Source organism: Microtus pennsylvanicus, chromosome 9 (genome assembly GCF_037038515.1).
Source record: "Microtus pennsylvanicus isolate mMicPen1 chromosome 9, mMicPen1.hap1, whole genome shotgun sequence".
NCBI lineage: Eukaryota > Metazoa > Chordata > Mammalia > Rodentia > Cricetidae > Microtus > Microtus pennsylvanicus.
In genome coordinates, this window is record NC_134587.1 from 24,909,936 (window position 1) to 24,926,634 (window position 16,699).

Here is a 16,699-nt window from a genome sequence, read left to right on the forward strand (position 1 = left end):
AATTTTATTTTATACTTTTTTTTCTGCAGAAACATTTCCTCCAACATCACCTTTTCCCCTCACTTTTACCTCAAAGCTGTGATGTGAAATCTAGTCAAATATTTGAATTGACCTTCAAGCTGACTTTAAAATGCATCCTAAGTACTAACGCAGCAGGGTGAACATGGTCTATTTCTCATAAACTTCCCCCCAGAGCATGGTTAGTCGAATTGCTCTCATACTATGCATCATTTTAGCTATAACCCACTGAGAAGCAGTAGCATAGAAAGATAGAAATGGATGATAGAAAATTAAATCTGGAAGTTTGCATATTAAATATATTTAGTTTTAAGAGTACATGAAAACTTGACACAGAGAAAGTTCCTTTTAGGAAGAACAAACAACATCAATTAAAATCATGATCTGTAGGTACCAGTAAACAATTTCTGTAAAGGGAACAAGGGCAGTGACAACTTTTTCAGCAAGCTGTCAAGAATTAAAAGTCTATCATTGTCTCAATCCAGGTACTTTGCTAAAGACAGCAGCTCTTTGTAGTCTAGCCTACTTTCCTCTAGTAAAAGAATAGTCAAGATGTTTATAGTTCTTGTGAGCTTATTTAGGGTAAGAACGTTCCACTTAGTTATCTTCCTGAGTACGCAATTTTATCTACGTCATGGCTTTTATTATATTTTGGCTTCTTGTGGCTTTAGCGGTTTACTACAGGACCAGGAGTTAAAGTCTACTCGAAGTGGCATCAATTGTAGCTAATTCTGCAGAACAGAGTGACTGTATGCATTCTAAGTCACTCATAGGTGAGGAAAGCCAAACAGGACTTCAATTACATTTTTTTTTGGTAACTGCAATATTACCATCACCCATTGTCATGTAAGTCTCATGTGCCACACAATTGGCAATGACCTGAAGTTCTCTGAAATCAATAAGTATATTTACCCTTGGAAAGGCTTCTTGGTGAATCTGGACAAAACCAAATTATGGTGTTTCTTTATTTCCTGAATTTAATAAATTAACTTTTAAGGGGATAAAGAAATCAGATCTAATAGTCTCAATCATATTTTACTGTCTTCTTATGACAATTTTAAAACCAGGGAAAAGACTCATTGTGTACAAATATGATGTAAATAAATTGTTAGAAAAAAGATGGTTTATGCAGGGCTATAATGAAACATTATAATGATGATGTATTATATTAAATATAAAATGCATGTTTAAAAGAACAGTATAATGTACTGAAAATGTCCAGAAACCACATTGAAGAGAGCCTAAGTACATTTTGCTTGGTCAGTCTCAGTGTTGTGTGGGCACAGCACACAAAATGCTGCTAGTCATGTATTATACTCAATTGACTAAAGGGTTCCCACTGCCTTCTTCAACTACTGGGATTCATTTTACTGACAAGCTCCATCTATCTTCAGGGAAAGCGCCAGCTCCTGCCATTTATGTGATGTAGCTGAACTAACTTATACAAAGCAGCAGTAGTTTGGAGTGTCTAATTAAACATTTCAATTCTGGGATCCTCTACTGCACATGACATGGCTGTGCAAGCGAGGTGTTCTACAATGCTTTATCATAATAGATAGCACTCATTGTTTGTTATCTTCATTAGGTACTAAGAATTACACTAATTTATCACCCATGTTTATGAATAGCTACAAAATGTCATCATTAGGAAGAGCTAAGGTATGCGTGAAGGGTTTTCACTTCACAAAGTTTCATTTTTAAAATTTTTAAGACTGACAGGTAGAAAGACTATTGTTGAAATAATTATAGCGTGCTCTACTCTTTTTTTAACAGTGTATTATTTCAGGAAGGCGCACATGTATGTGTGTGTGTGTGTGTTCACAAGAGCATCGTGGAGAAGTTGAACTAGACTGTGACCGAGGGCACTGGAGCAGTGAAGAGAACAGTGCTGAGGGAGTAGGAAGAACTAAAGTATTCACTGAACTTCCAGTAACATAAGCAAGTTTGTAAGAACATCAGCAATCACTGCACGGGGAGCTGGGAGTATCACAGGTGCTTTGAAAATTGCCTACAACATATGCTGTCAGACTGGATTAATTTATTTCGCCTATAAATGTTCAAACCATTTTTCATCGACTCATTTGATTATTTTTTTTAAAACAATTACCGTGCTCAACACAAATCAGTCCTATTTTCATGTTAAAAATGAGAAAAGCCACCTTTTTCAAAGCATATGAAATAAACCTTCCGAAAATAGAACCTTGGTCAAGGCATTGTGATAGACAGCTGGAGTTGCCCTCAAAGGTTCAGGTGTAAGCTTTGCAGACTTAACACCAGACTCCCTACCTGTCTTCCTTTATTCTTGCCAGCAAGGGCTCCAGCCATCCTAAGGTGCACTCGCAGTGTGCATCCAGAAAAGTTATGACCTGTCCTTTTGAAGCAGCTGCTCCTCGGAGACGGGCACGTATCAACCCAGAGCGCTCTTCCATTCTGATAATTTTTACTGGCACTTCTAAAGTTTTCACATAGTTCTCTAATGTCAACTTGAGAAAATCTGTAACATGGAACAAGAATGGATGAGGCAAATTTGGAGCTGTTTCAGAACAGAATGGTGATACTCTTAGGAAGAAAATTCAGCTGAGGGGCAGCCCTCAGCTCATACATTCAGATATCATATGCATATGCAATTTCATATGTAGAGTTTAAAGTGAAATAAACTAGTAGATAGTTCATCAGTTAATTAATGTTACATATCAAATCATATAAATTCTCTGTATTAACTAGTCAAGGAAAACAAAACATTTTAAAATACCATTTTCATTTATTTCTGATGATAGGATATAACAAGAAACAAAGCATTTACTTATGCTCAGAGTGTGCATAAACAATGTATACAATGTATGAAATGCATGTATGAAAATATGGTATGTATCAATTTGATAGGTGATTGATTATAAAGCAGAATATAGATCATTGCCCAGCTACTTTCCGACCATAGAAATGGTTCTAAATTACAGGGATGGAAAGCAGAGTCTATACCTCTTTCACTGGCATCGTCGACCAAGATGACCTCAGAGAGCAGGTAGTGTGGAGAGCGATTTATGACACTGTAGACAGTTCTAAGTAGAGTGCTCCAAGCTTCATTATGGAACACAATGACTACACTTGTGTTTGGAAGTTCGTCAGGGTAGACTTTTGTCTTGCATCTGGGAAAGAGCAAAGAAAAAAGAGCGATGATAATAAATTCATATTTCAACTTGATCTTCCTCAGTAGGGATATTCATCACACAACAACTTCAGACTTCAAAGTCCTTTACCAAAGAGCTGATTTATGAATATCTGGAATAATTTCCCTCTTTATAAGTGCTGTGAGTAATCACTTGGCCTTTTGAAAGTTAAATATGCATAATTACCAATATTTTATTTTAATTCCTGCAGGGAACAAAGCAGCATAATTTCCATAATTCTAAGGAAACCAAAATAATATTCTCAAACTGTCAAAAATTTAGAGCACCAAATACCATAGGAGACAATTTCAATTATTAGAAACAAGTTTTATTCTTTGTTTTACCAAAAAGTAAACTAAACTCAAAAAGCTATATGAGTATCAATAGACAACTATATATTCAAATATAAAACCTGTAAGTCTGAGATTATTTTTTCACTTTGGAATTTCTAATACATAAACTTTTTACTGCACTTGAGAATGTCCTAAACTATAACTACTCTCCAAAGTGCTTTAGGACTGTGGCTTCTCCAATGTCTTGTTATTCAAGACATAATTGAAATAATTTGGTTACCCATGCTTCCTCAACTTTACTGCTACAAACATCCCTGATGGGTTTGTTAAAACACAGATCTAATTTGCCAAGACCAGGATGAAACCTGAAGTCTTTGCTGAAGAACTTTGTTGCTGCCTTCAGAAGCATATGGATCAGTTGGCAGCTGAAAGTAATTATCATTAATTTTACAACTTACTGTTAAAAAAAGCAATTTTAATTGTGCTTAAAAATTCAGATGACTGAGATCTTACTCCACAGGTCATCAATTCATAAAGTTATGACTGGTAAACAATTTGTGCAATTTTGTAAGTAGGTGTCCCTAAATAGAATATGCAGAGGGTTATTTCCTCTGTCAACTTTTGAACCTGTAGCTATTGGTCTCATGTAATTTTAAAACTCTTTGAGTATGAGTTATCAAAATGTCAGAGGACTTCTGGAGCAGGAGTAGAAGTTTACTCACCCTAAGATATTTTTAAAGTAGAATATTCTAAAGAAGTAGAAAATTAAAATAGTTTCATGAAATAAAATTAATCAGAATTCTCCTGCCATATTTAATAGCATATTATAATATGCAATATTGTTAGAATTGATTGTTTTTTAACAGGAAGTAAAAGATATTCAATGAGATTTAGGAGGTGGAGTCATACATTGAAATCAAACTGGGCATGCCTATGGAGACCTTCCTCCTTTAAAACAATCTAAAGTGTCACCCAATAAGTAAATCTTCTAAAATACAATCAAGCACGAATATCTATATACATCTTGTCTAACATTTTTATCAAGGATATATTTGAAAATGAACATTCAATGGTCTCTGCATTATAAAAAAAATACTGTGCAGAGAAGAAAAAAGTAGCGATAGGTTCCTAGATCTTTCCACGCTTTGGAAATGTTCCAACAGCATCATTGTGTCCCATCATCTCTTCACAGCTACCTCAAGTCAGTCATTACTAAATGAACTGAGAAGGCCATCTCAGTAAAGGAGAAAGGTTCTCCACTGCTTTCTTCAATCCTCTACTCTCTGCCTCATCAAACCCTCCCATTACCTTTAGCATGCCAGGCACAAAATATGACAATATAATCATTAGCATCACTAAAGCATATTTATGTAAACCACGTGGAGAGAGTCCAACACTCAACAGCCTCTGACTTAAACCATGACTCACATTCAATATATGCTACAAAGTGTCAGGGTTTTGTTTGTTTGTTTTAAGTGAATTGTTTTAAATCAGGATTTTCTGTTTAAAATTTTAAATGCCAACTAAGAAAATGTGGAATAGCACACAGTAATCTTAAAAAATAAAACCAGCTGAAGATGTTAGATACTGCTTATTAACACAGCATAGATGAGGCAGAGATTACCCTGAGTTGGAGGATATCCTAGGCTAACTACACAGTAGCATCCAGACCATCCTGGCCTGCACAGTGAAATAAATCATGTCTCAAACAACAATAAAGAAAAAGTAAAATTTAAAATAGACACATACCGCCTTTTTAAGTTTAAACTATTTTCATTAACTTTATTTTGTGATTGAAAAACAATCACCAATGTTAATTCCAGACTCAATATATCTATTTTGTACACAATGAACCAACTTAATTTTAATGCAGATACTAAATTAACAGATAATCACCAGTGTCTCATTCACATCCATAAACAACAACAACATCAAAATGACAGGAATTTAACAATCATTGTTCATTGATATCTTTCAATATCAATGGCCTCAGTTCCCTGGAAAAAGGCATGAATTAACAGAATGGATTTGAAAACCAGACCCAATATTTGATGGCATACAGAAATATGCCTGTATATTTATCAACCAATAAAAACAACACATATACAGAAGATATCCCCCATCATAATCCATCCTACAGCATAGATACTTGCTCAACTATGTGTGTTATGGCTTTATTTTTTGTAACAGTCCCATTTTTGAAACAACCTAAATACCCCTCAACAGAAGAATGGCTAAAGAAATTGTGGTATATCTACACAATGTAGGAGAACTCAGTGTTTAAAAAAAAATGAAGTCTACAGGCAAATAAATGGAACTAGAAATTAAAATTATCTCAGTGAGGTAACTCAGACCCAGAAAAAATATAGTATGTATTTAGTTATAAGTGTATATTATCTTTTAAGTAATGATAATCAAGCTATAATCTCCTGACCCAGAGAAGTTAGGTGAAGAAGGTGGCTCTAAGATAGAAGCATGGATCTCCCTGGTAGGAAGAAATAGCATAGACTCTGAGGGCAGGCTGGAGGGAGGTGAGAAGAGGAGCTGGAAGGATCGGGTGGGGGACATTGAGGGAGTGGTTATGGGGAGGTGCAGCTGGAGTTTGAGGATATTTGAGGGTATATGTGGAAACAGTTCAGTGTACTCTTCCTGGAGTCTCTGAGGGTGATCCTAGTGAGAACTCTTAGTAATGAAGGGTGTGGAGTCTGAACTGACCATCTTTTGTAGCCAGGCAAGGCTTCCAGTGGGAAGACTGGATTACATTTTTTTTTTTTGGATTGATGGCAGATATCCAGCAGAGATCCCAGGCTGATGCTAAGATAGCAGATTGTAGGATGATGCTAGGAATGAAGTTCACCCTCTGAAAATTAACAGCAGGACTCCATTGCTAAGGCCAACTACTACTTGGCTTTTTGAGTTTAGAGACTTTGAGCTGGTGTGGGCTTGGAGGATTTACCGCTACATTCTAATCTCTTTGATGTGAAAAGGTACTCTGCAGGCTATGCAGAGAAAAACCTGGAAGCCAAATCAGCCACAAAAGCCCCCACCTATAATCTATCCCACCTGTATGATCTTCTGGAGCAGTGGCAGCTCAGATTATGTGGGAGTGTCTAAGCAATGTATGATTTAATGTGAAGCCTATGGCAGGAGGGGAAGCCCAAGCCTTATACTGCCAGGATGGCCAGGAACCAAGACTGGATAATTCAGTGACCTAAGGTTGAGTCAAAAACAACTGGAAAAAAATCAATGTAAAGACTACTAATGATATTCTCCAATATTTATAGATCAGTACCTTCATCAGATAGGCTTCCTCCAGCAGTAGAGAGGAGTGCCCAATTCAGATGTTTTAGTTTTTATCTTATTTTATTATAGTTTATTTTGTTTTTATTACTTAGAAGCTTGTTTATTTTCTGAGAGGCAGAAAATGAGAAGATCATACAGAAGAGGAGGTGGGAGCAACTGGAAGAAGTAGAGGGAGGGGAAATGTAATCAGGATACATTGTTTGGAGGAAAATACTATTTTTAATAAAATAAAAATAAAATTCCTAAAACAAAAATAAAGCAGCTTATTGTGTATAATAAGCATAATGATATCATCCTCATATTATCTTACATGTTTAATCGAGTTTTAAATAATAGTAGATAGAAAATATTGCTAATTTTATTTTTAATCAGGAAAAATAATTTAAATAAAATACACCTATTTTACACTGCATTATAAATGTTTATATGAAATGAGAAATAGCCATTTCCCTAGGACTATTTCATTTGACTTAAAAATTTAAAGATGTCTTAGGAATTGAGGTGTCATTTTCACACACTCAATGAGGCCTTGGGTTCAATACTAGATAGGGGAAAAGAACTTTCAACAGGATTCTTATAAATGGGAGGACAGTTTAAGTAACATTTCATAAATCAACATTGTTTGTTTCTTACAATTGTTCAAATACAATTGCTAAAAATTGGCATTTGTTTGGAACCAATTTTTGTGAAGTTAACTTTAATGATAAAAAGAAGAACCTGCACTAGAAATTTATGTCTTCTTGTTAAAGGAATTGCATGCAGTCTGAAACTCACATAGAATTATAAGCTTGGCCAAGGAAACATTACATATAAATACTGAATTGTCACACAATGGGTTTATATAGCACCAGCAAGTAAGTAAAAATTCACTTCCTTTGAATTTTGTAAGATTGTGTATATGACCCTTATTCATACTCAGGCAATATGAAAATTTCCTTATTATGACTTTAAACAATATTGTTGTATTAGCTTCAGCCGCAGAGATGTTGATTAAGATAGCTATAGAGTGGCCATGTGTGGATAATATGTTGAAATACATTTATATTAGAAATTAAAATGTATAGGCATTTGAGCATTAAAAATAACTAAATGGTTCTTTGTATTGTTTTCTGTGTTTCTATTTTGTTGATTTCAGCCCTCAGTTTGATTATTTCCAGTCTTCTACTCCTCCTAGGTGAGTCTGCTTCTTTTTTTTTTTCTAGAGCTTTCAGGGGGGCTGTTAAGTCTCCAATGTGAGCTTTCTCTGTTTTCTTTAAGTGGGCACTTAGTGCTATGAACTTTCCTCTTAGGACTGATTTCATAGTGTCCCATAAGTTTGAGTATGTTGTTTCTTTATTTTCATTGAATTCCAGGAAGACTTTAATTTCTTTCTTTATTTCTTCCTTAATCCAGGTATGGTTCAGTAGTTGACGTTCAGTTTCCATGACTTTGTAGGCTTTCTTGGGGTAGCATTGTTGTTGAATTCTAACTTTAATCCATGGTGATCTGATAAGACACAGGTGGTTACTAATATTTTTTTTGTAACTGTGGATATTTGCTTTGTTACCGACTATGTGGTCGATTTTCGAGAAGGTTCCATGAGCTGCAGAGAAGAAAGTATATTCTTTCCTATTTGGGTGGAATGTTCTATAAATGTCTGCTAAGTCCATTTGCTTCATTACCTCCATTAATTCTCTTATTTCTTTGTTAGGTTTCTGTCTGCTTGACCTGTCCATTGGTGAGAGAGGAGTGTTGAAGTCTCCTACTATTAGTGTGTGCGGTTTGATGGCTGCCTTGAATTTTAGCAACTTTGGTCAAAGAAGCTCTTTTTACAGTAGGTAGCAGCTAATTCACAGACTTTTGACTTGTCAAAGTTCTGGTGACTGAGTGCTCATATGTGAAGGGATCAGCTGTAATAGTCTTTCCTTTGTAGAAGGCTTAGGAAACATCATAGGAATGGGGGAAGAAAGAATATGAAAACGGGTGAATGTGTAGAGCTATGAAATGCAGTTTTCTGAACATGGCATGGCTGATATGCACAGTAAGTGCCAGCAACTATGGTTGGTGGAAGAAGGCATGTTCAAGATCAAGCCAGTAAACTCCAGCAGAGATAAAAGAAGTACTTCTACTGTCCTGCCTTTAGCTAAAAGGCTCTTAACACTTTATCACATCTGAGGAAGACAGAGTTTATTTGTTTCAGAGACTTAGCAACAGCAGTTTTTATCATTTCTCAGAGTATGGGATCATACTATACACATATGGTCAGCCCTAATTGGACTCATAGGGATAATAATAAAATAATAATAATAATATAATAATAACAACCAGAAAAAGTTGGGGAGAAGACTGGTGGAGGAAGGGCATATACAGGGGAAACTGTAGGTAAGTAAATTGGGTAGATGAAATCAAAATATCTTGAATTCATGCATAATAATTTCAAAATTAAATAAAAATTCTATATTTAGGAATAGATTTTTTGTGCAGTAGAAGCTAAGAACTATAACCTTAAATTCCTTGATTCACAAGCACATTAAAACAAAAGAAGCATTACATTTGCCTAAAACAAAATTGAAAATAAAATGTATGGGGTTCATATATTTAGAAATTGTTTTATACAACTGAAGGCCGGAGGAGTCAGACGTTCTTAGCCTCTTCCCTGTAACACGTGTGCCATCTGGGCGTACAGTGATGCTCAATCTCCTGCGTTTTGGATGAAGGTGTATACAGCAAAAAAAACCAGCTGCTCTACTTCAGAGGGAATATGAGGGTACTCGCATGTTTCAAACAGATACAACCTCGAAATATGTGAGGCAGTGAACCTATTTGCTATCTTTTCCCTTGGCTATGCACACATTATGAGAACATAAACTGTTGCAATTTGATTTTCTCCTTTACAAAGGCATATTGATGTTTTCAGATAAGCTACTCAACACAACATGATGCATCGAAGGAAGAAAAATTGACTGTAAGATGAGAACATGAAATCACAAAGGAGCCATAATTACACAGTGTTTTAGTTAGATACAATCCATTTAGGACTCCCAACAAAGACCGTCAACACTATGGTATGTGTGGCTTGCTTGTGGGCTGCTTATTGGGCCAGTGGTTACCTTCTACTGCTTCAGGTAAAGAAGATTAATAATAGTAATTAAACTGAAAACTTGTAGCACAAGCCCTCTATATTCTTTTATTTTTTAGAGCTATAAAAATTGCAAAGAATAATGAAAATTGCAAAATTACATGTCGCTTCCATTCCCCAATGAGAATAATCACAGACAGAAACGCATGACACATCCCAATGCATCCGTTTGAATCAAACTCAGTCAATGATAAAATAGTTCTTTCTTTTAAACTATTTTCAAATTTTGAGCAATTTGATGTCCCAAGTAAAATACAGTACTTAATTTTGCATTAATTTCTGCAGATCACCTTATATGTATAATATGTTAAAGTCCAAAAGCTAATTCTTTTATCTAAGTGGGATAACTGAGTACCTTAAATTTTATATAAATTAAGTTAAATTTTATTTAAAAATTTAGGTACACCATTTAATTCATCCTTTTCCTGTTTACTTTTGGATTCACCCTTACTCCTTTGTTTTCTTATACATATTGGTGGTGATGGGAAACAGTGCCTCTGGTAAGGATGTTACTTCACAATTCTCACTTTTTGGGTTTCTTCTTGGATTGAGTTTTAGACATTGTCTCCTGACTTCAGGGAACATGGTCTGGCCATTATGCTGCAGGAGACAGAAACAGGGAGCAGAGAATTTCTTTCCCTTCCCTTCTAGAAGTCCATTTACAGTTATTCTACTACTTTCTGCTCTACATCTCATATGCCTCCACATTTTTATTTATAATTCTTTTGTAGTAAATTTAATATCAACAAAGGAGAAGAGTCTTTTAAAAAGCACACCCACAAACACACACATCACACACACACACACACAAGGAAATTTCATTTTATTCCTTCTGCCACTCGGGAACTTATTCTTCTACATGCCACAAAAGATATATATCTAGTAGGAACTGTGTAAATTAAAACTTAGTGATTATGCAGGCTATTATAGGAGGCGTGAGATCCACTCACCAGTCACATAGTCATTACTATAATCTGTACTAGAGATATACAAATACAATTTTTTCACAGTTTCTTGAACCTTCCATTGATTTTTGTTTTCCAAGCATCTATAGTCAGACAAATAAATGAGCAAATAATAAGGAAATAAAAAAGCAAAAGAAGAGATTCCACAGTCATTGTGTTCTAATGCATCCCCCTTAAAGCTAAGCAATAGAATTCCTGTTTGTTAAGCAAAGTCTGCATCTTGGAAGCTATGGTTCTCTTCTAATTGGGTGCCTATGTATACAACCTCTAAATTACAGCTTTGCCATCACCTCAGTGAAGTAAAATTGCCATAGCACATATGCAAGATATTTATGGACAAGCAATGGAATTCTAAATAAATATTAAGAATGTACTTTATGATCATAAGAGTCTCAGTTTATAAATCTCTGCATAAATATTACAAAATCTCTGAAATCACTTGAATTGGCCTTGTTTCTGGTAGAATTTTGGCCACCGACAAGGTTTTATGCATTTGTCATCAACTCTTGCTGCTGGGGCCATATTTCTACATCTTCCTACCTCAAGCTCATTTTATTCACAAACCATTCAGAATCCAGAATTATTTCTTGTAACAATGTTATATCATATGTTAATTAAAAGACAGGGATAATACAATGAAATATTAATTTTGCTATTTTCTTACAGAAATATATAGGACATGTGTATATAGGACATTGTGTGTATTTAGTGATTAAACTAATAATGGATTTGAAATCTGAAGCCTTTAAATGCTCACGCTTCTTTCATACTGAGATGCTATTACAACCTAAGAGCCACTATGGGGTCATGGGGCAGTGTAAACTCAGAGTCAGAAGGTTTATATTTTTAGTTTCCACATCTTAGTTTATATAACTATAAAACAGGAAAATGACAGCATTTTACTTGTAAAGCTGGAAGGATTAAAAAGAGGTAATGCATGCGAAGATTTTATGCCAGTAGTTAGAAAACAATATCCTTATAACATGTGTACATTGATTTCATTACCTCAATGTTTTTAACTGCTTCTTGATATACTTGTCTTACTTTAAATTTTAAAATATAGAAGTCAATTGATTCAAAATATACCTAAAGAATGCACATTTAATTAAATCACCATTTACCCAGTGTGTGTGGGGAGAACTGTCTCCTAGGTGTGTTGACCGAAATCATCAGAAAGAGACTACATTAGGAAATATTAAGACACAAGCAATTGCTTCAGAATGTATCTTGATGCTAATGAAGTTTCTTTAATAAATGTTCTTTGTCAACTTTTAATTAATTTAGTACTTCAAAAAAGAACAGAACAACCAATATAAACCAAAAGGAACAAATAAACAAAAACAAAAGTAATTCATTGACAGGAAAAAGAGCATTGATAAAAACTTGAGGACTTTGGGGTGGTTATTTGAAGAGACCTTGGAGTATTTGAGCTATGAAGAATAGACAGACTTCTCCTTTGAGGAAACAGGCACTTCATTACTGTAGTAATAAATACTGGGATAACTCTGTGGGAAAAAAGAAAGCATGCCTTTTAGGGGGAATATTTTTCCATAATGCACTTACTAAAGTGTTCTAGAATATTCGTTTACACTGTATGCACATATGTCATTATTTATTGGTTTAGTAAGCAAGCTGACTGGAAATAGCTGAACAGGATATATTTGGGTGGCAAAGCCAAACTAGAATGATAGGAGGAAGAGGGGTGGAGTGAGAGCAATTGCTAGCAGGCCCAGGGAGAAGCAAAGTGAGCATGCCATAGTGAGAAAAGGCACTGCCACGTGGCAGAGTGTAAGTTAGGAATATGGATTAACTTACAATGTAAGAGTTACTTAGTAATATCAGCCTGAGCTGGTATCCAACCATTTTTAATTAATATAAGCCTCAGTACGTTTATTTGAGAGCTGCTGCGGAACAGGAAAACTGACTCTCCTGGAACAGGAAATCACTAAATGCTCTGAATGAACAACAAAGCAGTGACTTTCCCACCCAACACAGCTTGGATGTTAAGGGAAAAAAATAAAAATAAGTAAATAAAACTGTATCCTACAAGAGAATAGTGAGAGGGAAAACATTTAAAGGTTGATGACCAGGCAGGAAACTGAGGTAGGAAAGACTAGGAGAATGGAGAAAAGGACTAGGGGAAGAGAAGAAGAAAAGTGTTACGAAGCAGGTCAGGATGTCTTAAGTGATATTAACAGCTGCCGAGCATTTAATAACGAGTGACATTTAAGTTTCAGGGTTAACTACACTAATTCAGTGCAACCTCCATCACCCTCCTATTGTGCCCTAAATTGGACTATCCCAAGATGCATTCCATTAGTGGCTTCATGACTCTATCTGCAATTTGAGAAAGCAGCCACCATTGTCTCTGAACAACTAGGAAGAGCATAGAAAGCAGTACCAAAAGCTAAGAGAGAACGAGTCAGTATATGAAGGAGCTAAACGATCCCGGGAAGGGTTCTGGACATCTATTAAGAATTGTTTTGTGATTTCGGTTGATCTAACCTTTATTTGAGCAGAGGACATTCAGATACCATTTATGCTACATTAAAAATAGAACATAAAGTTCTGAGACTGCCTGCTGTGACAATCCTCTCCTCTCTACCTGGCCTCCTCCCTTTGAGATGGCTCTGTTTTCAGCACAACATGCTACCAGAAACCCTGGAACCACCACACTTGGTATGGACCCATTCCTTAGCCCTCAATAGAAAACGCAACCGCTTCCCATGGATCTGCCTATTTGTCTGTCACCTGTATATTTGTTGTAAAATACTTGTGGGCGCCAACACCTGTTACTATCTCCTTTAACTCTAGTAACACTGACCATCTTGTTTCCTTCAAGAAAGATTTCTCATGCCTTTATCTCTTGTGATCTCTAAAATTCCTTATAGTTGTACAGTTTTCTTAAGAAATTACCTAAACTCTCCATAGTGGAAATCAAAGCAACTCTCCCTTAAAATGGTTTTCAGAGTATAATCTACTATATACTCTATCAATCTCCAAGTATGTTTCATGTCCATATTCTTTTCCTCTCACATGAATAGGTAAAACCAAACCACCGAGAGTACGGAGTCCTCCTAAGGATAGAGGAAAATTATCTACAATATTGTAAGCACTGTTCTCAAAGGCGAAGAAAAGAAAACTTTTTCAAGAGCCTCTAAGGAGACACCTATTCTCTTGATAATCTTCTCTTAAAGGATTTGATTTTTTATTTTATGTGTATGGGCATTTTGCCTGTGTGCATGAATGTGAAGCATATGAAGCAGAGGCTGCAGAGGCCAGAAAAGGTCACTGGATTTTCCTGGAAATGAGAAATGCTTGTGCATAGCCATGTGGATCTTAGGAACCAAACCTGCGTGTTTGATAATAGCAGAACATCCTTTTAAATGCTCAGCCATGTTTTCAGCCTCTCATTTTGATACTCAAATGAAAACTCTCAGGATTTTATTTTCATTTTATTTTATAAATTCTTGGGCTTTCTTTGTATAGATCTCCTGTTTCATGCATTCAAATATACCAATATTTTCTCTTACTGTTTATGTATAATAACTTCTATTGAATTTTAAGGAAATTTAGCATTGTCATCTTTTTATGCCCTCTGCACATTAACATGGCCTATACATTTTTCTGAGGTGAAAGATGTAGATCTGAACATGCCCTTTGAACAGGTTGCCCCAGCAGTACTCTGTGTACAGCAATGATTTGAGGTGCCAGTATAATCATGAAACAAGCTTCACTGTTTTTCTTAATTTACATCCATGTTGCGGGAGGTCCTCCCACTACTCCAGCCTATCGCCGCTGAGATACCAGCCCCTTGGGGCGTGGTCTCTCTCCCTTTAAAAAAGCGGCCACTTCCCTCTGCTCTCTCTCTTCACTTCCTGCTCTGCCGGCGTCTAGACTCCTGGTCGCGTAGAGGGCTGTTGCCTGGGACAGTGATCTGTAAGTTTTTCCCCCCTTAAATAAATATCACCCTATTAATCATAATCCCACATTGGTGTGGCATTGTTTGTGACTTACGCCTTCAATTTGGCACCCAACGTTTGGTTTTAGAACCTCTCCCGGCTCGCAGCCGCGAGTTCGGCTTGGCGGCCGGAAGTTCAGCTTGGCGGCCGCGAGTTAAGCTTGGCGGGCAGGCGCTAGTTCGGCTTGGCGGGAGCCGTCCCTTCCTCAGCCACTGCCTGTGACTTGCAGCAGCGGCCTTGGCCTCTTCACGTGGATTTAAACTCCACAGGCCCGCGTAGTCTCTGCCCGCATGGTTTGCTCTTTTCTGAGTCGTTTTTAAATCTCCCTCGCAAGCACAACTCTTAAGTGGCGCGAACCAGAGCACGCGGTTGCTGAAAGCTGCAACCCCTCAGGGTGACTCTGTCACGTGGAGGCATAAGCGGCTTCCAGATTGCTCTTCTCTGCCCCTGGATTCTGGGTTTCTGGTTCCATCTCTGGAATTGATTTAATTACATTTACTTTGTTGAGAAACTTGCGTTTTCCAGTTTTTAACATCTACTAAGGCACTGAAACAGGACCATGTTTTCATCGCGATTCTGCAACAGCGCCACCTGCTGGACAATAGGTAATATGGCAATTTTCGTTTCTAACGCAAATTTTACTGCTTTGTTTTCTCTAATACAATGGATTAGTAATTTTGTATTTACTAATACAATGAATTACATCATACAAGGTCTATATGATTATGGGATTACCTTAATTTGCTTGTTACTAGGCTTCAGTTTTCTTTTCCATATTCTATCATTAAGGAAGAATATGGCACTCCTAAGAATGATAGAATCTTTACGAACTAATAATGAACAACTAATTGACAGGATTAAAATTATTGAAAATCAGAGGTTATCTGAACAAGTGGATACTATGACAGACAAAATTGATTCCATATCCAAGGGTATTAGAAAGTTACCTGAAAGGGTTCAGGCTATTGAATTTGACCTTCAGAGTTTATCACAAAGTTTTGATAAGGTAACAGACAGAATGTACCTCCAAGATGGGAATCTACATGATATACAAGAAAAGTTTAAGGAGGACATGTTATCTTTGAAGGAAAAAATTAAAGCTTTGGAATCACAGGTGCAGAATGGGGACCAAAAAATTGATACCTCAGTGAAATCGCTGGAAATATATACAGGTCAGGAGATTCAGGATTTAAGAGAGACAATGATAAAAAGGTTTGAAAAGATTGGAGAAATTATTGCAGCTGGTGAACAGAGTAAGGAGGCACAAGGACAGGATACAATGCCTCCACCAGCTATTAGAACTGGCTTACCCAGGGTTCTAGCGACATACCCTGTACTTAATTCTGACAAAGCGTCAACTTCTAAAGGCTCAAAGGGAGTCAGAGAAGCTAGATGGACACCAATAGCAATGAATGATCTGAAAGAAATTAAGCAAGCTGTTGTTAATTTTGGCTTGCACAATGCATATGTAAAGGAAATGATAAAGACTTGGGCTTCTAATGCTAGAGCTATCCCCCATGATTTCCATCAGTTAGTGTCTGCAGTTTTAGATAAGGGACCTTCCTTGATGTTTGGAATTTATTTCAGAGAAGAATCCAAACATATGGAACAGCAAGGAAGAGCAAAAGGTATTGAGGTTTCCCAAGATCAAATTCTTGGTGCAGGAGAATATGCTGATCCACAGGTCCAAGCTCTTTATGATGATGAAGTACTGTGTCTATGTCACCAAGCAGCTTTAAATGCTTTGAATAGGATACAAGATCCAGCAAAAAGGGTTGAATCATATACCAGAATTAGGCAGGGACAGAGAGAACCCTTTATTGACTTTTTGCAAAGATTGATTAAGGCTCTGGACATAGGGGTAACAGACCCA

The 16,699-nt window shown here is 36.4% G+C and overlaps 1 protein-coding gene across 1 annotated transcript in view; it reads right to left on the bottom strand.

Moving 5' to 3' along the window:
- Positions 1-16,699, bottom strand: part of Galnt13 (polypeptide N-acetylgalactosaminyltransferase 13) — a 474,675-nt gene that overhangs the window by 195,308 nt on the left and 262,668 nt on the right. Inside the window, exons 5-6 of the mRNA XM_075985188.1 lie at positions 2,998-3,164; positions 2,305-2,512 (exon numbers count right to left, since the gene is read on the bottom strand). Of these exons, the coding sequence (XP_075841303.1) occupies positions 2,305-2,512; positions 2,998-3,164 (375 nt within the window). The remainder of the gene's footprint in view (positions 1-2,304; positions 2,513-2,997; positions 3,165-16,699) is intronic.